General features: G+C 42.1%; 1 protein-coding gene across 5 annotated transcripts in view; it reads left to right on the top strand.

Annotated features, from left to right (window-relative positions):
- Positions 1-25,934, top strand: part of rapgef2b (Rap guanine nucleotide exchange factor 2b) — a 108,041-nt gene that overhangs the window by 62,444 nt on the left and 19,663 nt on the right. For 4 of the 5 annotated variants that reach the window (XM_083914905.1, XM_083914903.1, XM_083914904.1 and 1 more), the window contains exons 7-14: positions 16,468-16,599; positions 20,968-21,145; positions 22,821-22,957; positions 23,788-23,946; positions 24,523-24,675; positions 24,850-25,014; positions 25,251-25,358; positions 25,455-25,658. In XM_083914905.1, coding sequence (XP_083771031.1) covers positions 16,468-16,599; positions 20,968-21,145; positions 22,821-22,957; positions 23,788-23,946; positions 24,523-24,675; positions 24,850-25,014; positions 25,251-25,358; positions 25,455-25,658 — 1,236 coding nt within the window. The remainder of the gene's footprint in view (positions 1-16,467; positions 16,600-20,967; positions 21,146-22,820; positions 22,958-23,787; positions 23,947-24,522; positions 24,676-24,849; positions 25,015-25,250; positions 25,359-25,454; positions 25,659-25,934) is intronic. The other variant, XM_083914906.1, reaches the window with a different exon arrangement.

Genomic DNA, 25,934 nt, shown 5'->3' with positions numbered 1-25,934 from the left:
TGATAAAGATGAAAAGGAGAAGCCTGCACCACAGTCCGACTGTATTACCACAACATCCACAGCAACACAAATCGAATTCTTCAAAAAACAGCCCCGATAAGAAATACACCATCTTCTTCTGCTTTCACACATGTTGTCCTGTATTTGATGTGAGAAATGAACATGCTTATTTGAGAATGGACTTCATCACGTCGCCGGCTCATGACAGAGAAATGATGTGAACACATCACATCACTCTAGTACAACTTTACGGACCTGTAAACCAAATAATGGCAACGATTTAGCTGATTGAGGTCCATCCAATCTGAAACACTGTGCTTCTCTGCTGATCTGCTTGATAAAGGTATTGACTGTCTTTCAGCTCTATGGATTATTATTATCGCTGCTGTGTGCTTGTGGTTCTGTTGGGCCTTGGTTAAGATAATCTACTGATGGTGCTGTTAATGTGTTCGTTTATTATGGCTTCGAAAGACATCAAGTACAACACAGCTATTTAGGAATTAATCTACCATTTGTGCTGCATGTAAACATAGTATCACCGTTAACCCGATAGATCTGGAGCCAGTACACATATAACACTTCACATATAGTATTTCACCATAGAGCCCTGCCGTTTCTTGGCAGAAATGGATGATGAGAACGAGGTTGAAAAAGATCAGAGCTCAAGGTGTCGAGCAGTCAGACCTGCTGAGAAATGGGAGAGCAGAGAGAACAAACCTGCCACTCTCGGCCGCAGAAAAGCCGAGCTCCTATTTTTAGAGCTGTCCTTTGTGACAACCTGCTCCGCTTCAGCTGTGCAGAAATACAAAAGCCTCAGTTTTGAATAGACATTGTGTAGGAACCGCAGAGGTGAAAGGGGGGAGAAACGGTTCATTGTACACTCTTTTTTTTTTCCTTGCCTCCTGCATTCCTTTACCTTTGGGTGTTTATTAAAAAAAATAGGTGCTTTGAAGGGCTGCAGCTAACAACTATTTCATTTTTGGATTAATGTGTCAAAATAATTGATCGACCATTTGAAATCCAAATTTCCCCAAACCCAAGCTGACACGTTCAAATTGGTTGTTTTATTTAACAAACAGTCCAAAACCCCAACATCATTTGGACAACGCTTTATACTCTGATCCTTGCCCATTATGTCCTTAATAGATAATTCTAAATAAATAATTCTTCTTGATAAATTGAGAGAATACTTGGTGCCTTTCATTTGTCAAGTATTTCATTCAGAAGGTTCCTGGTTCGCATCCCGGCTGGGGCCTTTCTGTGTGGAGTTTGCATGTTCTCCCCTTGTCTGCGTGGGTTTTAGTCCGAATACATACACCCGATTGGGTGGAGGTTAATTGATGACTCTAAATTGCCCGTAGGTGTGAATGGTTTTCTGTCTCTGTGCGTCTCTATGTGCCCTGTGATAGACGGGCGTCCTGTCCAGGGTGTACCCCGCCTCACGCCCGATGTCAGCTGGGATCTGCTCCAGCCCCCCGCGACCCCGACAGGGATAAGCGGTTGAAGATGAATGAATGAATATACAAAATAAGCTTTACCATGTGGTTATTTCATATAGAATACTTATTTACTGGATTATCAGAAAACCTGCCATATTGTGATATATATCGTTATGGACATATTGAAATGATCTATATTGGTAGGAAAATATTTGCTGATTATTGTGTCTATTGACTAATTGTTACATTATTTTTAAATCAGTAACAACCGTTCAAAAACACGTATTTTCAGTTGTTATGTGACTTTCTTTGTTTTGTTGAATTGAGCACCCAAGTGTCTCTTTCTCGTCGCAGACACCAAAAGCTGGATCTGTGTTTATAGTTATTAATAGCCAAATATCATACTTTGGCAGAAATAGAACAGATATTTTTGGGAGTGTTCATGCAGATAAAATTGTGCCTTGTGCAAATGAGCTACTCATTTACAACCGGCCGTGGTTCATCTCTCAACCGGTGTTACAGAACACACTTTTTGACATTTGATTTGCTTTTCATGTCAGTTTTGACATTCAAAGGACCTTTTGTAAAGCTGAGTATTTTCAAAAGGGCTGACAGATGACATTTATTTTCATGGTAATGAGCCTGTATGGCGAGGATAACAAAGCACGTTGTTTTTGTTTGCTTTTGTCACTTAAATGTGATCGAATTCTCTCATAGCACAACTGTCTGATGTGTTCAAGGTTGAGCTGGTGTAAGACAATCCTGGCTGTTGCAGGAGATCCTTGAGGCCTTCAGAACAATTTCATATTCTGCTTGTCTGGTTAAGTAAGGGTTACAATACGCTTTGTATGAGTCGGGAAATACAGTTTGCAGAACTTTCTTGCTTTATGTTGGGTGTACAGTCTGCTGGATGCAGCTTAATGTTGAGAAAGTCAAGAATGCGATGAAAGTCTGATCATAGTTGTTTGGCGTTTTTTGTTCAGTTTGACAGTCATCAAACATACAGACGTAAAAAAAGGAGATTTATTAAACCGTCACATAATATTGTAGTATTACTATTTAAACATGTGTAACGCTGGGTTAATATTAGCAATGATGTTCCATCTTCTTACATAAAGTCACACAATGTGATGAGCTGTTAAGCCGTAAAATAAACCAATTAACACATCGAATTACACTTGAGCCATTATTGCTCAGCCAGAGATCCATTTCTATCTGACTTCAAATTACACCTTACATCAAATTACACTATAAAATCAGTTTTAAATCCTGACATAATCAGGGAAATGCTCTTCCCTTTTACAAATCCACCATTTGTGATTACCAGTGGTAGGTTCACACCACTGATTATGGGTTTAAAGTTCACTAGACAAGTAGTTAGTGGATATTTGAGAGACTCTTAACAGTTTAAGCCCTAAAAGTGTTGCCACTGTATTTCATTCTGGTTCACTGAGCCTACTGTTTGTGGGAAACAGCCTCTTGCGTGATGGATTTCATCCTGTGTGGGTTTTTGAAAGGCAGTCTAAATCATGTAATAACATCTTATTGTCTCCAGTTATCTTCAGAAATACGAGCAACGCTGTGCTCTGCTAAGAGCAGTAGTGCCTTTAGAAGATAAAGCCGGAGCTGTTTTTAGCATGCAATGTCAGTCTGACCTTCATTTCCACCACATTGGCCCAGAGCGAAAGGGCTCAACAACTGTTGGGTTGATGGATGTGAAAACGTGTTTACATATTCATAGACTTTTGTGATCCCTTAACTTTCCTCTAGTTGGCACCATGAGGTCGACATTTGTGCTTTTAGGCGAACTACCTTAACAGCTCTTCCAACAATTTTAAATTAACCAAATACCCTCAAACACAATAACCTTCAGCCTCAGGTGCACTTTGTGTTGACTGCTAATTGTTGTTGCTTACTGTTAATATACTACCACGCTAAACTAAAAATGGAGAACATGGTGAGAAAATACAAACCCTGTTAAACATCAGCATTGTCAGTGTGAGAGGCATGCTGATGTTAACATTTAGCCCAGGTTTCCTATCTCTCCATTTCGTTCTGATATGTAAAGGACAGAAACAGGAACACCAGGGTGGATACATAACGGTAAAACTCGCTCCCTGTAGCTGACTGACCTACTAAGACTCCTCCACGCCCCCCCACCATCATTGCACAGTTAAAGACTTCCAGATCATGACCTTCCACAGTCTATAACCTGATCCGGAAACCTCTAGTCACTGATCAACTTCTGACTCACTTGCCAACAATCTTACTTTGGCACTTATTCTCCAAGAGCTTCTCTTTTCATTTACTTTTTTTTGTTTTTTGATTGATGCACCAGCAGCAGGGGCATTACAGATGTTTCGCCCCTTTGAACCAACAAGTGTAATCTTTCAAACGTGCCTGGCTGCCTGTGTTTCTGCCAAATTATGTCCAGAGCAGCATGCCGGTGACAACAGCTTGATAAATGAATTGAATCCCTCGGGCCGCAGCAGCTATGAAAATGTAGTCTCTTTATTAGATCGTCTTTCTCGCTCTAACAATGCTATTTAGAGCCGTCGTAATGGGACCGACTTCAAGGATTAATGCACCGGGCTGGTAGTCTGGAGCGCTGTGTTTCCTCTACATAAGGCCTTCTATTGGCTTACAAGTGCATTCAGTGAGTGAACAAGGATGGACACAGATCAATAAATCACCGTATGTTTAGTTTGATCCTTTAATAGCCGGTTTGTTTCTATGAGGAGTCTTCTTGAGCTAAAACACTACGGCTTACTCAAGACACTGGAAGTCAAAGATGTAGGAAATCTGGTGGCATCTGCTTTAGTTATGTTTGTTTAGATTCGGGCTGGTAGGTCTTACAGGCTGTCGAATGTTAAAAGCACCGTTTTTTTCTGTTTTTCCTGTAAAAGACCAAAACCAAAAATACATGAACCTAGTAACGATAGTTCTAACTGCCTTCTGAACCATGTAGGGTCTTATTTAAGAGAAATATACAAAGCATATCAACAGTGTGTGTATGTAGACTGCATTATTTAACCCTACTTCTAGTCTCTTTCTCTCCAGCTTGAATGGATAAGAGGCACATTAAAGTCCCACAGAATTTGGGGGTAAGGAGAACTGAAATTCTGAATGAGGAACTGAGCCTCAGACATGTGGTCTATGTTACAAAGTGTGTTTAGGTTTTTGTCTGAATGTGAATGTAATTAATTGAATGATTAAAAAAAACAATGTTCTCATGCTTTACCATGCCGAATGACTTTTTATCGACTCTTATTTTAATCTCATCTTGCCCTGCTAGTTGTGTCCTCTGTAAATCAGATTGACTCAAACCCTCAGCAACATGCTTCAATGTGAACTGTATTTTAAAGATTTGAATTAAGGATTTAAAGCAGGTGGATGGCAGATACGGTTTTCTGTTATCACCCGTGAAACCCTTGCCTGTGTGTGTGTCTGTGTGTGCGTGCGCCTGCCTGCATGGGTTTTCTCATCCAGTCGCGTAATGAGCTTTTTATTGCTCTAATGCTACGCATCAGCAAGCAAAACACCATCACATGGCCAACCCTACATGCATTGAACAATTGCAGCCACGCTGGGTTCACAGACTGTTTAGAAAGGGCAGATGAGGCGCTGCCTCCCCTCCATCTCATGCATTTAGCAAACACTGCTATTGAGTGCATTTATGTTATTCTCAAGTGGCGTTTTTCACGCCACTGTCACAATCCTCTAAGATCAATGCTCCCTGCCTCTCTCCCTTTACATTTAGCTTGTGATTAGTCAGTAAAAAAAATGATTCATTGGCTTGTTAGTTCCTCGATGGCTTCAAATGAAGGGGGTTGGGCAGGAAGGTCTGATATTCCCCAGACACGACCCTGGTTGCCGGGTGATGTAATGATGCCCCCCCGGCGATTGATGCAAACGTTAATGACTGGGCTGTACAGCAAAGCACCTGAGCTTTTTTGTTGTTGTGATACATTACATCATGGCTTGGGGCAGGAGAGGTGATGTCATACCGGGTCTCCAGCTTCCCTCCCCCTCCTCACCTCCTCCCACTCAGCTCCCCATTACTTTGACTGGAGCAACTCCAAAACCAGCAAGCACTACGCTGCTTTGCTTTCTAGGCATTGTCTGAGGCAGAGCAGCCAGGCTCCTTACAGCATAACAAAAAGCTCCAGCCTCAGTGGTCGGCCTACAACACAACATTTGACACAAATCCTTTGTTGGTTTTATTGGACGAATAGTAGTTGTTGTTGTTTGCATATGTTTGTTTTCATTTGCTTGTACGCTGGTGTTTGTACAATTACGACCTGATTTAGCTCAGATTCAGCTTCATGATTCTTGTATATGAATGTTAATAATGTAGAGCTGTAACTTGGGCCATATATATATATATATATATATATATATATATATATATATATATATGTGTGTGTGTATATATATATGTATATGTATAATACGTTACAGATGAAAAATGTATAGTATTTCCTTATTTTTATTGAGAACCTTAGAGCAAAAATATAAACTCAAAATATTTCACATCAGATTTATTGATAGGTTTGAGTTGTTATTATTAATTTAGATGAATTCATATCTGAATATGATTTCATGACATTATCGCCCAGCCCTTGTTGCAACTAATTATTAAGTTTGCATGTTCACCCCATGTCTGTGCGGGTTTTCTCTGGGTTCTCTGGCCAAAGACATGCACGTCTTAAGTTAATTGATGACTCGAAATTGAATGTGAATTGAATGTGAGTGTGCATGGTTGTCTGTCTCTGTTTGTCTCTATGTGCCCTGATAGACAGGCGTCCTGTCCAGGGTGTACCCCGCCTCACGCTCGATGCCCCATGACCCCGATAGGGACAAGCGGTTGAAGATGGATGTATGGATGCATGGATGTTTAATCTGTAAAATGGCAACAAAACAGAACCCAAAACCTTGTTTTGCCTAAACCACAATCCAAACCTTAAAAATATACAATATAATAAAATAGAGGAAAAACAGCTGAGATCAGAGATAATTGGGCATTTTTTGATGCTCGATGTGTTCAAGGTTGAGCTGGTGTAAGCTTTCACAATTCATCAATTATCAAAACAGTTGCAGTAGTAGTTTCAGTGCTAACATTAGGGTTTGGTTGCTCATATCTCTTAATATGCAGCTTTTATATGATATTGTACTAAAATGAATTGACTTGTTCTATCTCTTACTTTTCAAGAGAGAAGAATGACAAGAAAAAAACAGCAATGGGATGAGGGCAGATAATGACTGACACATCAAATGTTCAGAAAAATGGTCCAACTACCAAATGACAACTAGATTTTGAGGTGTGACGCTTCTTGATAAAGTGTGCTATAAAGTGTAAATCTTGACAGATCTATTGGTTGTATCAAGTCCTTTGTGTCTTGCTTGCTTGTGAGCTGAATTATTATTTTGTGATGTGAACTGCTGCAGCTCTGTTGTTTATTGTCTTGGTTGGCCTTTAAACCCCTCCATTGTTCCCGTGACGTCTTTCTGTCATTTCAAATGCCCTGCTCAATATCTCTCTCCATCAGGAGACCGCCGTATACGGCACCAGCTGTATATCTAACAGTCTCTAGAGGCATGGTCTGCCACCTGAGCACACACATATACATATAGAGTACATACATATGTTTCCTACTTCCTCTTACAAAGCAGAGAGATGTATGCGTGTTGTTTGTTTGTTGGTGACGCTGCTGCTCATTGTACTACAGCTGATTGAAGGTGAAGTGGAAGTCTATTGCCACATCGAGTGTCTCTTCTCTTTTGCACACACATACATCCACCCATGCACGCCTCCCCTCCCCTCCCTCCCTCATTTCGCCATGTCTCCCTGCTTCCGTCGCCACAGCAACTGAAAGCCCCGGAGGGTGTGTAGGGGCTGGGTGGGTGCGGGGGGCTCGTGCTCACCCAGTTGCCATGGCTATTCCAGCTGAGCGACAGTGACAGAGTGACATCATCGCTGCCTTTGAATACTTATTCATCCTCTATCTTCCAGCTCCCTCTCCCTCTTTCACTCCCTCTCATCAGTAATGATGCTACACTTTCCCCCTCTTTCTTCATGTGTCTACCTCTTTTACTCACCCTCTCAAGAGGAAGTACTGCTGTCTCCGTTTCTGTCTCCCCGCCCAGGAAATGGCTTTCCTTTTATACAGTTACTATGCCAACCAGCGCCAGCCGCCTTCCTGTGTTGAAGTGAGCGTGATAATGGCATTACCTGCACTGTGCTCCTCTCCTCCCTCCATCCCTTCATCCTTCTATCATCCATCCTATCCACCTTTTATGAATTTATTTCCTTCCTCCCACCTCTCCACTGTGTATCAGCACTTTCCTGACGCTTTGCTCTTTGTGTCATCTCTCCCTCTCATCTCTCCTCCTCACTTTCATTTTTTCTCATCCGCCCTTCTCCTCTTTCCATCTCTCTCGCTGTGCTGGGGGTGTTGTAAGCCCTCCAGAGGGGCACACAGCCATAGTGGCTGCTCTTACAGCATCACTGTCTGGCAGGGAGGAGGTTCTTACCCCCCCCCCCCTCCCCCCCGACTCCCCTCCTCCACCCCTGACACACATACACACATCCCCCGCTCCCGTTACAAACAAACCACTGGGTTTAACGCACAGTACCTCGCTGGAGGCTGCAGGCGTCTCGGTCTTCAAATAATGTAATGGTGCATAAAGGCGTTTGTGTGTGCGCGCGTGTTTTCGTGTGTGGGTCTTTACTTTCGGGAGAGGGAGGGTAGAGAGACGGAGAAAGAGAGCGAAGGCGGAGGGAGCAAACGTGAGTGAAAGTGTTGTCAGCCATTTTTTCTCATCTTTTTTTTTTCTCTCTCTCCTGTTTTCTGCTTTATTATCGGCGCGCCGCTGTTCTCCGGCTGGAGATGTGATTGTCAAGTGCGCGGTGAGAAAAAAAAGCTGGCTCTTCTTTGCTCGAATAAAAGGATCTTTTTCCCTCCTCTCTTCCTCCTCCTCCTCCTCCTCCTCCTGTTTGGTTTTAAGATATTTTTTGTGGGAAGCAGCGGGGAGGCTGGAATAATCGCAGGAGCGTGTTGGTTTGGAGAGTCTAATCAGGCCAAGGAACAGCGGATACTCCCAAGACTGACAAGCCGCCGCCTCCTTCCAGAGAGACTGTGCAGCAGCCGAGGGAGGAGAGAGGCCGGGCGGCTTGGATGAAGATGGGGGTCTGTTCTGTAGCATAGAGCGGGTCCGGGATGTTAGATTTTAGCCCGGTGAACATTTATTCATTATGAAACCATTAGCGGCATCAGACAGCAATGGAGCCCCGAGCCAGCAAGATAAAACCCCGGTAAGTAGCCTATCGACGCGCACCGTCTTCTCTTCATCTCTCTCTTTTTTTTCTCTCTCTCTCTCTCTCCCTCATTTATGACCCACTAGATATGATTACCGGCCCTATAATGGATACGCATCGGATTTCTATCGAGCCCTCCACAAGATGAATGAACGCAGGGCAGACCAAGGACGCGGCAGAAGCCCGGACAGAGGCTGATCATTGCCCTGTCGAGCCTCCGATGTGTGTCAGTGTGTTGTACTAGAAACGGCCGCCATGTGCTTGCTGTCACTCGCGCGCGCAGACACACGCACACTCGCGTCGTATAAGGCCTACTTCTCGATGAATGATTGCACTTGTATTTATATTAGAAATGAAGACACATACTACCAGGTCAATGTGGCTGATAATCATTCGCTTTGGTATCGATGCCTGTGCAGATATATGGCTGAATAATGATTTCCCATTTGCTTACAGACGCACACACACACATCCAGCGGTGCACATGCATGTGTGTGTTTAACGAGCGACGTCTGTGCCCTCATCATGTTTTACGGCGCACTGAAATGACAATATTTGATTGCAGGTCCTTAAGATGTGCCTATAAAATTAATCACGCCAGGTGTCTTCTGCATTGGAGAGAGGGGGGGGGGGGGGGGGGAAATACGTACAAGCAATACATCAGGGTGGTTTGATGGCCGGTGATGTCATGTGTGCAGAGATGAAGCCGCTCTACATTCAGTTACCCCACCTCTTAACCTCCAGGAGCGGTTCCAGCTGCAGCACCGTGTGTTGGTCTAAAGCAGATCACGACTGTACGAACGCAGTTGATAGTTAGGGGCGTGTTAAATGTAATTTTGCTTCACCGGCTGAAGCACTAGTTCGACCCTCCGGTTTATTTGGCCCTGCTGCTGCTGCGGGTGGCGCTGTCCGTGGTGCTGGGAGCAGCCGGCAGCTCCAGCAGACACTCCGAGGCCCGAGCTGATCTGCACTTGAACGGTAAAGGGATTGATCGGCTGTCAGCGCCGCTGGCATCACTCACATGTCGGGACCACACACACCTACACACACATACAGACACATAGACACACACAGAGGCACGGCTGTAAATCACTGTGATGGGAAGTTCCTGGATGGCAGAGCACAGATGCTGAAAAAAATCATCTTAATATTCCTATAATAGTCATAGATGTGTCAGTGTTGATGACATATCTCCTCCTCCTCCAGTTTGTGAAGCACGGTGGCCTCACTGGGTACCAAGGGCCTTAAGAATCTCTTTCTCTATGCATTTTTTTGTATCAGATGCATTCATAAAACATCTAAAACTATTTTATTGGATTTTCTTTTTAAAGCAATGCATTTTATAACATCTATTATGGATTTTATGTGCCATTTGTAGCCAAAGGCACCTCTCCAGTGTGGATAAAAAAGCTTTCCTCTCTCAACTCTGGGATTTTACAGGGTTGTAGTTACGACATGCACTGTGGTGCTCGGTTGTTTGTTGATGCTGCATACACCTTGATATCAGCACGATAAGCATTTCTTACTATTATAGTATGGCTGTAATAACATATAGGCTTCATAAGCGGCTGTGCCATTTGAGAAATACCTTCATTGAAATAGATCTTTCAACATTGATTTCACTGGTTTTCCAGGAAAGAACAAAAGAGTAGTAGCCACTATTGAAACTATCCATAAATATTTATCATTACTACTCGTTACTACTTGGACAAACAAGGAAAGGCAAAACACATCAAGTACTTCTTCATTTTACTCAACAGTTGTTATTGGTAAGATGATATTTACACCTTGTTTGGACAAAGCAAGCAGACAAGCCAATCAGTTAACACAAATGGCTGTTTAATAAAACTAAGAGAAAATTATTGTGGTCCTCTAAGTTTGGCTTGTTTTACAATTGTCTTTCAGCATGTGTAAGTTAGCTACATATTCTTTAGTCGTGGTAGAAATTAGTAAAAATGTGTCGTGAAGATCTCTAAATTTGTATGTTCACAGCTTCTGACTCTCTTTTCCCTCTATCTTCTTTCCCGGGCTTGATTTTTCTTTTCTTAGGTTTTTAGCATACAAATGTAGGCTTGTGTAAACATTCACTTAGCCCAGCAGGAATCCCACCATGGGTAGAGTCAATAACAGCCGCCAGATCTTATTACAGTAATGACATCACCGTAGTAGACTCATGACCATTGGCTGCTATAAGTGTAATGTCCCTGATCGCTTATCTTTCCTTTGGAGACCTATGATTTCCATTCTTGTAGCTGCATTTTATCTTTACTGCAACACGGCACACATTGACTAACACTACCGTAGTGCAAATCATGCTGATTTATTAGGGTTTGTATGGACATTGATGACTTTATCTTTTGGTGATTGCTAAGCCATGAAGGCTGTCTCCTTATCTTTGAACGTTTTATTGAAATGTCTATGTTCTGAAGACGTATGACCAGAGGTTTTAGCCTTGCTGTGGCATGGATAGTTAATCAGATGAAAGTTATAGATGAGACTGAGGACTAGAGACTGAGATCCTTCTCTGTGCTGCTAAAATAACACGTTTTTCTTTATTTAATTGCAATTTTGTCAATTTTGTAATCCCTTATAATCTTTTTAACAGCTGGCAGTGATATGCAAACTGTATACAAGCATACTTTTTCGAGAGTTGTTGCGCATCCGCCAACTTTCGTTAGGCAAGAGAAGCTTACTTGACCAATAAATGACATCTGGAACACCCATGATTGTAATGGCAAAAAAGTGGAATGTATATCTCATTGTAGGTAATCATCACCCCTTGTCTATCTGATGGCATGGGTGGTACTGGCTGGTGGTGCTGTAACTAGGGAGGGGGAAGCCCACAGAGCATATCAGGTCCATTTAATCGGACACCCCGCCGAAAGGGTTTTAATCTCTTGATCCGCGAGGCTCAGGAAAGAGAGAAGCGGCCACCGTGGTCAGGGGAAACTCTGGGATGTGCCTCTTCCCTTTTAGCCTTCCAACATTGGCAGCCCTCTATTTTTAATAATTAGACAAAGTTAAAACTACATGTGAAATATTGAAAGGAGCAACAACGCTTCAGGTATTTTTTGATGCTTTAATTCAGAATGAAAAATAATTTTGTTGTTGTGTTTTGCTCCATAATTCAAACCAAAAATTGACATTTTACTCCTGTCAGAGGAAATTGAGGGTGTTTTTAAGACCCCTTAAGGCTTTGCACAACTTCATGAAGGTTTCATTTCTGAGCTTGGCCACCCACTATAATTGACATCTAGTGCAGTAGCACAGATTCACCCCCAGCATATAAGGCGGTAAAGAGATTGAGACCCAGCCAGCGCTTCCACCCAGCAATCTAGGTCATTAGGTCTACAGTGTAATTTAAGGAGCGCCACATCTGCTCACATGTAGGCAGAGCTGAGTGTTGTGGCTCCAGCATTAGAGCGATGCTTAATCCTCCTGTGACAGCTGATTGTACGTATTCTTGGCTGGCGATTCTGCAGAGCTCACCTCATTTGTTTGCGAGAGAGCACTGCATACGGAGCAAAAGAGTGCAGAGAGACCAATACAAGGTAGGATGAGAATCACTATTTTTATGCTGTGGTTGATGGTTATCTTATCACTAATAGATTCAAACAATAGCCTGTACAGACTCTGCAGATCAATTGGGGTTAAGCATGCACTAAACATGTATTTCCGTGTCGTCGTGCCACTGATTGGAAAAGCACAATGAGTGCGTGTTGTGCTGGCATCCATCTTGGCCCAGTCTCTTGCATGCCATCGGGCCGAAGAGGTCAATGGACCACATGCTTATAGACTGAATGGACCCTGGCTTATTGACCGACAGACAGCTGACCTAAATGAGTGGAGAGAAAGGATTAAGTGTTTATTATCCTCTCCCTTTATCCCTCTTTCCTGCCCTCCCTTTATCTCTCCCCTCATTCCAGGGGGTGGGGCTTTTATTTTATGGGTGTTTGTTGTTAGGAGGTAGGACCTTTTCTAGCTGGTTGTGGAAACCAGCAGGCATATTATTATTGACCCATAGACCACTCCAGTGGCCGGGTAGGAAGGCCATATCGACAAACTCCAAATGGCAGGTCTTGTACTCTCAATAATGAGAATATTCAATTAATTTACCCTCAGTCAAGTTCCATTCATTTAATGTGCAACCAAACTGTTAGGGATATGTTATTAATTTAGTTTTTTAATTGACATTGAGGTGCTCTTTGATTCCGATATGGCAGGAATGTCTTTAGAGTTTATTCATCTATATAGTGAAAGGATAAGGCAGGTGATATCCTATATTGCGTCAACAAACTCTTACGACCAAAACCAAAAATGTTTTAGTCCTACTCCCCATTAGGCCAGGGCGATATAATGATATGTGCAAAGCGCCTTGAGTACTGAGAAAGGCGCTATATAAATCCATTATATGTGGCCAAACTGCATTATGGCACTGTAATAAATATAAATGATCATGGTCTTAGCTCCAACATAACTCCACTTCTGAAGTTTGTATTACATGAGAGTGAACTGCACCATAATCTGTTTTGCTCCCAAAAGCCATCAAAAGGAAATGTGATGAGGCTTCATCGCTGTGCAGTCATAAACAGACAAAGAGATTCGTCACACACAATATTGCCCAGCCGGTAATAATAACAACGTGGAAGTCAGCTGGAGGCGTTCAAAGTGAAGTCGACCAGATGAGGGGATGGGAAATAGCAGCCCGAGGGGGGGGATAGGGACTGACTGGGCCCTCCGGTCGACCATTTTGGTTAGTGCAGCCAGCCAGATAATTAAACATGATGGCAATCTTTGACACAGTATAGTCACATCACACCTCAGTGCCACGGGAGCTGCACTGTCTGGCTCTCAGTCTCTTGTCACCGACACATAAAGGCACTTTGTGAGGAGAAAATTTAAATATATCTACGCTCAAACAGCTCAGAAAGGTCTCCAAATATCTTGTCACACCTTCTGCCAATTCAATTCAGTGCCACAACACCTCCGAGCTCTTCAATTTTATTGCTGTTCTGTCTCAAAGGGCAGATCATGAATACTGAGAAGCCCTTTAGTCAAAACTAGTTTCCAACAGTCATAATCCATCCATAATAATAATTCATAATTCCGACAGGGATAATTCTGCCAGCAGAAAACGCAGCTTTCCTTCCCATTTCCAAAACTCTGCAGACAAGTGCTTCAGAAGCTGTGACGTGTTTTTTTCCCAAATATGTTGAAGAACAGATGACGGATCAAATCCATTTACTTGCAAATTAACTTCCCAGGTTGTATTTCTATGTAATAAATTCCATTTGTCATCCAAATGAGACTTCATAGTGTTGCCGCTGTGGAGGTTGATTTTCACAACTATCTGAGGCAGTGTGTAGTTACTTACAGCCCAAAGTGCATATTAAGGCAGATGAGACTGACACACGGACTACTGTTCTTCAGAGACCACTTTAGGTTTCACATAAGACAGCCTGGCTAGTGACTGCTTAATCTGTCCACTGTCACACTTACGTCAGGATCCTTTTGAGCTAAGTTTTGTCTTTATGAGATTGTCTGGCCCCTTTCTCCTGGCGCGTATCAAAGTTAGATAAATTAAAATGTTTTAAAAGAAACATTTAAAATACATAAATAAAACTCAAAAATCTTGTTTACTATTCGCATCTGAAATCATACAGCATGGCCCCGATATCAGCCTCGTTGAAACAGCCACACTTTTGACTTTTAGGTGTAAAAATGTAATATTGATGATCTGCCGCAGCCAGAAGTGGAGCTTAAAGCGACTCAGAGCGGCCTCCCTGCTGAGTATCAAATATATATTGGTAAATAAAACATTTAGCCATCAAATATTTATGTCTATAGACTCCATAAACTAGTTCACGCAGTTTGATTAAATTCAAAATTCACCCCTGTGGCTTTCTAGTGACCATATATAGTGCAGATTTCAAAACAATATGTTTAAGGTGAGCTGAAATAAAATGTAGAGTATAATATTTACAGATAAATATGTAGTGTAAATGAAACACTTCTTAATATGTTCAAAATAAAGGACTTTAGATAGCTAGTGAGATTTTTTGTCATCCTAGGTAAAATTGTATTTACCAATGGAATTTCCCCAATGGCGAATGAATAAATAATCACATCTACTATCACATGTTTTTAACTGTTGATACCCGTTTGAAACCAAAGTGTCGATACATGATACAGTTAATATACAGTTAATAAATGTCAGAAAATAGTGCAAAATGATCATGGTGTCATCTGCATAGACGTGTTTTTAACCCCAAATACTACATTTTAAATGATAGAAAACAGAGAAAAGTTTCCACCAGCAGATGTTTTGTCATGTTTCTTGAAAAGTCTTGTTTCAGCTCTAATATTATACATATAAATAGAGGACAGCATGTTCCTCAGATAAACCGCAAACACTGCTAGTATACTAACCGCTAGACTTGTTTTTGTTTTAATCATCTGCATCTTGAACCTTCAGCGGGGGGTTTCTGATGTATTTTACATTTCAGGGTCATCTCCATAGAGAAGTGGGTTGGCTCATTTTGAACTTGGCTAATTACAGCGTGACTTTCTGTTACTTTATACAGTATTAATTACTCAGAGGGGTTTCCCCCCGTTACTGCCAAGTGTTCATTTAGGTTATGGGAGTTGCATGCTTTAATGAGGGTATTTCCTTCCTTGATGTATGCAGCGCCTCTTGTTGGTTTACTCAGTTAATGAAAAAAGAGGTTCCAGTGCAGCAAACAACTGATATCAGGAGCTCCATCAGTGTTGTCGAACAGTTAGTGTGTCACAGAGACAATGAGACTGCTGTTCACGAGACCTGTTAGGCACCCATTTAGACTTTTTAATAAATGAAGACCAGGTTTAGTGTGTTCTTTAACTGACATAGAGGGAGTGTGAAGAAAAAGAAACTTATTTTATTCACTCCTATGTTGTGTTCAAGGGTTTTTGATCTATGGAAGTCGGATAATTTAAGTAATTGTTTTCTTTGTTTATGCCTTTTTCTTCGCTTTGATAGTAATTTATGTTTAAAGGCACTGTACTCAATTTTACGAAGATTAATATAGCTGCAAATTACTGTTAAATAATGCCTACATTTTAAATATTATTTTGGTGAATTTAATGGCACTTTTTTTATTTTGGTATGTTTAGTCCTCCATAGTTAATTGAAGCTCTCGCTCTCTCTCTCTCTCTCTCTCTCTGTCTGTGTGTATTGAAATTGTTGTTTGTGTGATAGTTGGTCCACCCGCGTGTACATGTTAGTGCTAATGGTCATGAAAGAAATTAGGTTGGGAGCTGTGTGGAGGCAGTCCCACCCCTAAACCCCCAGCTCTTGCAGTGGGACTAATTAATATGTTTTGTTCTGTTAACATTGTATTATCACAGCTGTGGAGTAAAGTCAAATATAATCCATAGTATTAATGAATAGAAGAGGCTCTGTGTAAGAATCACATGCAAAAGCAGCCACTGTTCAGTTCCTCAGAATGTGTCCACTGTAAAACAGGAAAAGAAAAGAAATATAGTGATATCCAAGCAGGGAAGCCATTTTCTTTAAACTATATCTTCAATCAAACTGAAGGATCACTTGCCCCTAAGTGTGTTATCACTCGGCTGGCAGCAAGCATGAGTGTTAGCGTAAGCGACCAGCGGTGGCGGCTGAGCTGGCTGATACTGACCATCTGTGTGTATGTTGTGTGTGTGTACGTGCAGCTCCCCGCAGACTTCAGCAGACTTCACCTGGCCGACGGCTTGCACCCACAGGTGACCCACGTCTCCTCCAGCCACTCAGGATGTAGTATCACCAGCGACTCTGGAAGCAGCAGCCTGTCAGACATTTATCAGGTAAGGTGCTGGATCCCCAGTTTGGACTCCCCTGGCTAGTTCAGCGGGGTGTGATAGTTTAACTGGACGGTCATGAAGTCGATTCCCCAGTCTAGCTAAGTGCATCGTTCTTTAGCCAATTTTATTTCTTTTAATTAGTTGTAAAAATTGATACCACTCCCATGTCCGTACAGTAATTATGGAGCTACTATCTGCAGCTCGTTAGCTTAGCATAGGTTAGCGGAAATACTCACTCACAACTTGTCATATTTATGCTTGGGCTTTTGTACAAAACCAAAAAGCATAAAGCATCTTTATCAGTCAGCTTTAGTGGTGCTGGTAGATTTTGTTATCTTTGTGCTAATGTTAAGCTAAGCTAGCCAGCTGGTAGCCCACACTTTATATTTACTGTATACAGACATGAGTGGTGTCAATCTGTTCATCTAACACTCAGCAGAAAAAGAACAAAAGAACAAATGGCAGTATTGATTGATTTGGGGTTAGCTTTCTTTAACAATGGGATGTTTGTTTTTCTAGATTAGACTAACACGGCATGTAAATGAGTGCTTTCAGCTAATCTTTCTAACCCAACTAAGAGGGTTGAACTGAAGCCCAGCTCGTATTATTCCAAGTTGGTGAGACTTGTACTTCAGGGACCAAAGGGTAGTCTCATTAAGTAGGACAAGAAGATTTGGGAAAGAATGCAAACGCTTGGCAGACAGAGACACTTATAGGACACTGTCACTGCTCAACGGGAGACGAGCAGACAGGCGGAGGGCTGCGAGTAGGTGGTCCAGCCTACGTCCTGAGTCCAGCTCTGCCTCTCATCAACTCAAAGCAGACGTAGAGAACTCCCAGGGACCTGTGATGTTATCTCATTTTATTAGGAGCTTTATGTGCCATTGTTATGCCACAATATCACAAAGAGCAACAGTGGCATTGAATATGTTTATGTGGTAAGAGTGACTAATGTACACTGGCAACCTTACCCCCCAGAGGTTAATAAAACATGATTCAGCTCAAAAGAGCACACAACATCTTGTGACTGTGGACGTGCCCCAAACCCTGCAACTAATCCTCTTAACACAGAGCACCCACCCTCTTGGCTCCTAATGCTGCCACCTGCTGTGTGCCTATTTGTGTGTTTGTAAGTGTGCATGTGACTGTGCTCAGGGGCATCAGTCAGAATCACGTTTGTTCTGTTTGGACTTCTTCTTGGCTTGTGTGTGTGTGTGCGTGCAGGGGCATTAGATCAAATTGTTTGACTACAGCTTTATAATTGTGTGCGAAGCTTGTACGAGCGTGTGCTAATGTAAAGACGTGCGTGTGTCTGTGTGTGTGTATGTTTGGCCATGCTGTGGCTGGCTGGGGCAGGTTGAACAGGCTCTCCTGTCCCCAGTCTGTGATCCCGGTCTTACAGCCATCTGCTAGCTCTGTCTCTCGATTCCTCTCTCGCTCTGAAACACACTGTCCTGTTCCTTCTTTCTTCAGGCTCTCGCTCCTCCTTTGCTACTGTGACAGCTTTTAGTCTACCTGCAGAAACAGCTGCTCTGTCTCTGAGTGCTATATATACTCACACACCTTGCCTTAACATGTGATGTCTGGATCTCAATGTCTTTCTCTCTTGTCACATGCGATCAAACTTCTCTGCTCAGCTCACTGGTGATCTACTTTATACGTGTGCTTGTGCTACATGTGTTTTACCTATTTGATGATTAATATGCAAGCTCTTTTGTCCGTACCTTTTCTTCACAGTCCAATAATCAGATTGCGTTAGAGCGCAAACAATAAGTCAAGTTCTAGAAAATGATAGTGGTATGAACTATTTTGACATTGAGTTAATCATTTGAGCTCTTATGTTAGAAAACTAAATAAATATGTTTGGGTTTTTGGTTGTTATTTGAATCAAACAAGTAATTTAAAGTTGCCAAGTTCAGCTCAATTCAACCACAATTACCGTGCCGAGAAAAAGCTTCTGATCAATTAAAACCATGCAGTTTTGTTGTACTTCTTGTCGCTGGTTGGATATATTTGTGTTTGGGTTGTGATTAGTTTAAATGAAATGTTTGGGGTTACTGCTTCACCACCTCTGTAATGAGGGTGAAGTAGCAGTTGTTAAAGATAGTTTGTCTTTTACTTTAATCAGCCAGTCTTCAGGGTTGAACTGCTTCATTTCACAAGCCCCCCCTACCTCTATTTGAGACCACTCCACTTAGCACACAAAACACATACAAGCATTAAAAATGGAGAATAGGATTAGAACTGTCCTGGGGTACCCGGCATGACTCCCCAAACTGTTTGTTTTAAGCAACATTATTTTTTTATCAGTAGCTAAAGTTGCACCCTGCTGGTTTATTCATTAATAATGTGACGTAGTAGATCTCAAGTGATTTGTGGTATTCACTGAATAAAGGGATCAGGGGAAGCCGAGTTCTTTACACTTCCCTAGGTCGCAAGGAGTTAATTGGTAGATATGAGATAAAGAAATACGGATTATTGAGCATTGAATAGTTAAACCTCTGGTCCACCCTGCTGCTCTAGTATCCGCAGCCTCTTCTGACCTCGACAATTGAATCACCTTGTGAAGAGTCCCACATCACTCTCACGTCACCGGCAACATGGCGGACTGTTTTGTGTCTGAATAAATCATGAAATTGACTCTTCAGAAGGATTTTGAAAGCATTGATCCAAGAATAGCCCTGATAAAATATTAACAACACCTGACTCGCCCACTGACTTGTAATGCTTACTGCACATTAATGGATTTTCGTTGCATAGATGACACGGAAACAAGCTTGTGCACGAAAACAAAGGCAACTTGCGTTTAAATACAGCGTTTAGCTCTCCGAGTCTAGCGGGTCGTGTGTTAAGTTCTCCTCAGTCACTGTGACATCTATGCAGGAATATGCATCCCCACGTCTGTCGTTGATTTATGTTTGCTCCTTAATATAGTTACTGCAGATATAACAGTGGTGAACCTGTCATGTGTGTCCTCTGTAGAAAACAGGCAATGAATATGCAACTGTCTAAAGTTTTATTTCAAAGAGTGCTAAGGGAATACTATTCAAGTATAAGTCTTTCTATTTTGAAATTTCCTTTAATGCATCCACTTTGGTTGTTGATTTATTTTATTTTGAGATGAGATATACCTCTGTCACTCTTCAATATCGCCTCACTCATACTACCAGATCATCAGCCCCGCCCACCAGGGTGTGTGTGTGCCGGTGACGCCCAAATGGCCACTCAGACACTGGCCTGAATCTTTAATGAGCCTTTTGCACATGGCATTTGAGGAGAAATGACAGAGGTTTTCTACGAGAGACTGGGCTAGCACAGGGACTCTGAGCTTTGAAAAATTAAAAGCAGACCGACAGTCTGGGAAGCGAAGATGCGTCTGGCTCTGGGATTTTGTGGACAGTTTGCAAAGGCAACCTTTTCCTCTCTTACTATTAAGAAGCTTGAGGTTGGGCACCATATTGAGGTAAGAAGGGGATTTTTTTCCCACTGTGGCGAGGTAGCAAGGCTGATGCTTTGTAGTCCTCTTTTTACCGACTGCTTTGGCTTTTTCTGTGAGAAGGTTTCATGTTGTGTGAGCATGGACCAGGCAATATGGCCCTTCTGTCATTTATAGAACTATTTCCTTTGATGATAGCAGAGGAACTCTGTTAGTATCACTCCTGCACAAGTAATTGAATTACGTTCACTCCTCATCCCGGTTGATTTTCCTCATCTCTGCACATATTTCATCTTGTGCTTTCAAAGAACAGGATCTGGCTTCGAGGCAGGCGGTGGAGTTTGCTGAGGGGGAGAGGAGCGAAAAGTTTGGAGTTAATTAGCTTGTTACTATGCATAGCAGCCTGTTTTGTATGCAGTGTTGACGCCTGTCTTTCTTTCATACTGTACTGCATACCTCTAATCCATTTCATTAAATGGGTCAAACCTGCACTATAGCTTGACAGAGGCTGTTGTTTTATTTTACTTTTGGTTAGACACACACTGGTGTTTGTACTGTAAAATGATTTCAGCAGTGTGTATGTGCATGTGCAACCTGTCTCCATATCCTTATTATGCAGATTTTTTTATACTGGCTGTCAGTTGAATAATACTATGGTCACTGGATTTGTCTGCAACAACCATCATTATATGTACTTTTTTAGGCGTTGAGCTGACTAATCTAATAATAATCTAAAGCATTGTTTGTAATGAGCATGCAGGAAGGTGTCTTGCTCGAAGACGTGGCTATAAATGGACACACTGGTCCATCTGAGCGTTGATGTTTTGATCATGGACAGCCAGCTCCAATCGCTGATGTTGGATGGAGACACCAAATCCCTTCTACTTGTATCGCTTTGATAACAGAATCAATTCTCATCTGTTTGCTTTTTGTAGGCCACAGAAAACGAACCAGGCGACATGGACCTGAGTGGCCTGCCAGAGACCGCCGTCGACTCTGAGGAGGACGATGACGAGGAGGACATCGAGCGAGCCTCTGACCCCCTCATGAGCCGTGACATCGTGCGGGACTGCCTGGAGAAGGACCCGATGGACAGAACCGATGACGACATAGGTGGGCGCCTAAAACGAAACGTGATAAACAGTGTTGCTTAATTGCAGCTAAGGAAAAGTTATTTTTCCCTGGGTTTACTTTAGAAAATACATACAACTTCTTTGAAGAAGAGTGTGTTTTAAAAGCTATCTATTGTTTTCAGCTGGAACACTACTCCTTGTCCCAATTTCAGATTAATTCAGTGCTGTATAAAATCCACACCCTCCTTTCTTATTTAAATTGGTCACAATAAATGTACATGTGTATGAAGCCTGTTATGCTTTCCTGCTTTCATTTACAATGTCGGCTTTTGAGTAATTCTCAGAGCCACATCAGGCTTGCAGTATCATATCCCTTAATTCTATGACTCAACTCCAACGATAATGATAGGCATGTTTTTTGAAAAATAAACCTTTTACACACTCTCAAAGCTTAGCTACAGATGTGGACTGGGGATGGATGTTGCAATGGATGTAGAGAGTGCCAACCATTCCCCCCCTCCCCCCCACTTTCGCTGATCTCCCCCCGCAGCACACCCCTCCCACTGCCGGCAGGCTTTTCTAGGTCACTCCAGCACATCCTCTCGCCTCACCTCTCCCAGCACATTAAACTTTCAGTGCTTCCGCAGCTTCACACACGAGGCTGTTGCCATGCCAAGCACAGGTCAGCCAGAACACCAGACTGCTGCCAGGAGGAAAGGACTGGTTGATAGATGGGGAGAGAGGGGTATTTTCCTACTTTGGACCTCAGTGTAGGGGGCCGCAGAATATCTTGGACAGTATTTTCCTTGACGTCTCACACTCCGATAAATACAACCGATATTTCATCCATCCATCCAAATAACATATTTTCCTACTTATTAGCCATGCACACAGCAGTTTTGTTGTGCCTAGGGTTGAACATATCCTTACTGTTGAGCTGTAAAATAGAAAGTTTGTGAGCTCACTGTGACAGAATGACTTTGACTGAAGAAGTTGCCTCTATAAAAAGTGCTCACAGTTATGTCTGAGGATTGTTTTTAGTTATGGGTATTTTAATAATTGATAAATTATGTTAGTCAGCAGAAATACCAAATGTTTAAAAGTTCCAGCTTTTCACAGATTCTCTTATTTATATATGATAAGTAATTTGGAAATGTTTACTTTTTTCTGATTTAGGCAGATTAATCGATAATGAAATCAATTGTTAGTAGACGTAAGATAATCGTTAGTTGCAGCCTTTTTTTCCAGTGCTTCAAACTATACAAAGGAACATCCATGAAACTGTCTGCATGGTTCGATGCCTTTTAGATTGAGCCAGAAAATATGTTTCTTGGTCATTTTAATGAACTGATCCTTTAAACCTGATTGTAGCACTATTTCAGTTTCACTGTCTGCAATGGTCTTCTTAAACTTAAGCAGAGGTCATTGAGTGAGGTGTCAGCAATATTCTTGGCTCGCCTTGAAAGTTTTTTTATCAATGAAATTGATATTTGGCTTCATGTTCTCCAGATAATGATTCCTCTGTTGGCTATTCACTGTGTTGATGATCCGTTTTAATACTCGTGACTTCTTGGCTGGAAGTGAGGCCAGTGCAGGCTTGCCAAGAGCGCTGCCTATCTGTCCTCTTTCTCTCCTCTGGGTGTCAAGACTCTTTTATGCTCCTTTTCTCAACCTCCTCTTCTTCTTCCACTGTCTCTCCTCTGGCCCTCTCACAGAGCAATTACTGGAGTTCATGCATCAACTGCCAGCGTTTGCCAACATGACCATGTCAGTGAGGAGGGAACTCTGCGCAGTCATGGTGTTCGCTGTGGTCGAACGCGCCGGCACCATCGTTCTCAACGATGGAGAGGAGGTGTGTGTTGGTGTATATTCATGCTCACATAAGCCCTGTCTTGTGACTTTGTCTTCTGTTCAATTATATTTATATATGTGTGTGTCTCGTAGAACTGAACCTTTGTCTCACCCCATCACACCAATGAATCTTTTTTCTTTCATTTAATGTTTTTTTCTGCTCTATTAAATCTGAATGGCAGACAACCCCTAGGCCTTATCTACGATCCCTTGGCAACTAAAGCAGGCATCACCTACTGTATCTCCCTCTCCCTCTCCCTCCCTATGATGCACTCAAAGAATAGAGAGCAAACCTAGTCTTGAAGGCCTTGTCACTTTAGTAAGTGTCAGGTCACAGAGCATTCACGGTTCAAAGAGCATATTGTTGCTGTCAGGGTAAAAGATGTGAAGCTCTGAAATATCGGCTTTTCAGGAATTCTTGAAAACATCCTTATCTTCACTAAATCCCTCAAAATGAGAGAAAAAGATCTTTATAAGATCGTTTATTTCTTATAACAATGCTTTTGAGTGTATTGTAGCTTCATATTCTAGTTGTGTTTTGCCGGGCAGCTCTAATAATCCCGTGCTATTGCTGTTTCCCTCTGAGGGAAGTAAAAACCATCTGTTAGCGCAGCAGTCCCCTTGTAGTTCCTGCATATGGTTCTTCTTGATAAATAACTTTGAGTCATTAAGCGACAACAGCTGTTGGGAATATTATTTGACTGAGCTGAATCTGATCTAAAAAGCTATTGTTGTTATGTTTCCTTTCTTCAACCAACGTTTTGTTTCTCTTCTTTTTGTTCTTTTTTTCTTCCAACATTGAACTAATATAATCACTTGTTCTGGTTCCAGCTGGACTCGTGGTCAGTGATCCTGAACGGTTCGGTGGAGGTGACGTACCCCGAGGGCAGGACAGAGATCCTATGTATGGGGAACAGTTTTGGGGTGTCACCAACCATGGAGAAGGAATACATGAAGGGTGTGATGAAGACCAAGGTGGACGACTGCCAGGTAAGATCTTGCTAGCAGGTCCATTTCATCTTCATCTTAGTGTGAAAAGTCTGGGGCGAATGCTGATATCATGATATCATAGATCATACATCTTATGATATTAAATCACATTATGACCCACTGCCTGCAGACAGTGTTGCACTCATGACTTTGTGAGTTGCTTTAGGCAATAGCGTCCACTTTAATGTGTGAAACAACCATTTGAAAGAGATTACTGCAGGCTAGTGCATGTAAAGAGCAGGATCACAAGTGCTGAAATGTTTTTAGTCCTTTTAATCATCAGGACCTGCGCTCAGTGGCTGAGATAAGAAAATCTTTTCTCCTTTTTTAACAGTTTATCAGAAGGGGTAATAGTTTAGTTGCTATGCAGCATTTATTTGTAATCAGCTGTTATCAGCTGTATTAATTGAACTGTAAAATCTTCATTTGTGTTCTTATCAGTGGTTCTGTTATAGGTTAAGAACCAAGGGGAAGTAGTAATAGAAATATTATGTTTTGAAATACACCTCACTGCATGCATATATTTTCAAACTGTATCAAATATGTCTCTAACTTGTTTTATCCTGTCTTGTCCAGTTTGTGTGCATAGCCCAGCAGGACTACTGCTGCATCCTCAACCAGGTGGAGAAGAACATGCAGAAGGTCGAGGAGGAAGGAGAGATTGTTATGGTGAAAGAACACCGTGAACTGGACCGCACCGGCACCAGGAAAGGGCACATCGTCATCAAGGTGACAAATGGACATTTCAGTTTACATGTTCCTTAAACCCCCAAAACACAATTAGGAGAGTCACTCAACAGCCAACTGAACAATTATCGCTAGATATTTGAACAGATCTTTACAAGCCAATCATTCTACGCGAAAGGTAATTTTTAACAACAATACCATCATTTTAAACCTCAGGGCACATCGGAGCGTCTCACCATGCACCTGGTGGAGGAACACTCTGTGGTGGACCCGACCTACATCGAGGACTTCCTGTTGACCTACAGGACCTTCCTCTCCAGCCCCATGGTCGTGGGCAAGAAGCTCCTGGAGTGGTTCCATGACCCCAGTCTCAGGGACAAGGTAGGGGAGCTGTACCACTGTACTGTATATCTGCATGAACTGATGAAATAATTCAAATATTAATCAGAAACAGAATGTTTTAAGCTGAATAATGTAAAATGTAGGCACTCAAACACACCTAAACAGACATTTTTCATGAACTCAGACGTGTTTAGGTCATAAGCAATACAATACTTTCAGTACTGGCCAACCAGTAAACTGTATATTGACCTGTGCTGATCATGTGCTTGCTCCAGGTTACACGGGTAGTCTTGCTATGGGTAAACAATCACTTCAATGATTTTGAAGGTGACCCTGCCATGACTCACTTTCTGGAAGAGTTTGAAAATAATCTGGAGAAAGAAGTAAGTATAATTACACACACAGGGATTATTCACATGAAAAAATAAATGTTTTGTGCCATTTATTGCACTTTCCTCACATCTTATTTTTTTTCCCAGAAAATGTGTGGGCACCTCAGACTGTTAAATATAGCGTGTGCTGCTAAAGCCAAGCCGCGGCTGGTGACGCTGACCAAGCCGTCCAGAGACTCTCCACTGGCCTTCAGCCTTCTCGGAGGTCAGGAGAAAGGTTTCCGCATCTTCATCGATGCCGTGGAGGCTGGGAGCAAGGCAGCAGAAGTTGGCCTTAAGCGTGGAGATCAGGTAAAATAAGGGGAGGGGAAAGAAAAACAATTCACTCTGGTAATGCAAGTTTCCTAAAACTACTTGAATTGCTTGATTTTAGTCCATCTAGATGTAGAAGGGAGATATGCTTTTATTGTTACAGTCTGTAGTCTGAGTTAACGAAGGGTATACATGAATCAGAATCAGAATTATTTGAATAATCCCAGGGGGAAATTGTTTTCGTGGCAAACTCCAGCTATACAAGCAACAAATATTATACATATTATGCGTAAATAGAAACACGTTACGTCCCCT

Source organism: Echiichthys vipera (assembly GCF_963691815.1).
Source record: "Echiichthys vipera genome assembly, chromosome: 6".
Taxonomy (NCBI): domain Eukaryota; kingdom Metazoa; phylum Chordata; class Actinopteri; order Perciformes; family Trachinidae; genus Echiichthys; species Echiichthys vipera.
Note: the sequence above shows the minus strand (reverse complement) of the source record. Positions and strands in the feature narration are given on the sequence as shown.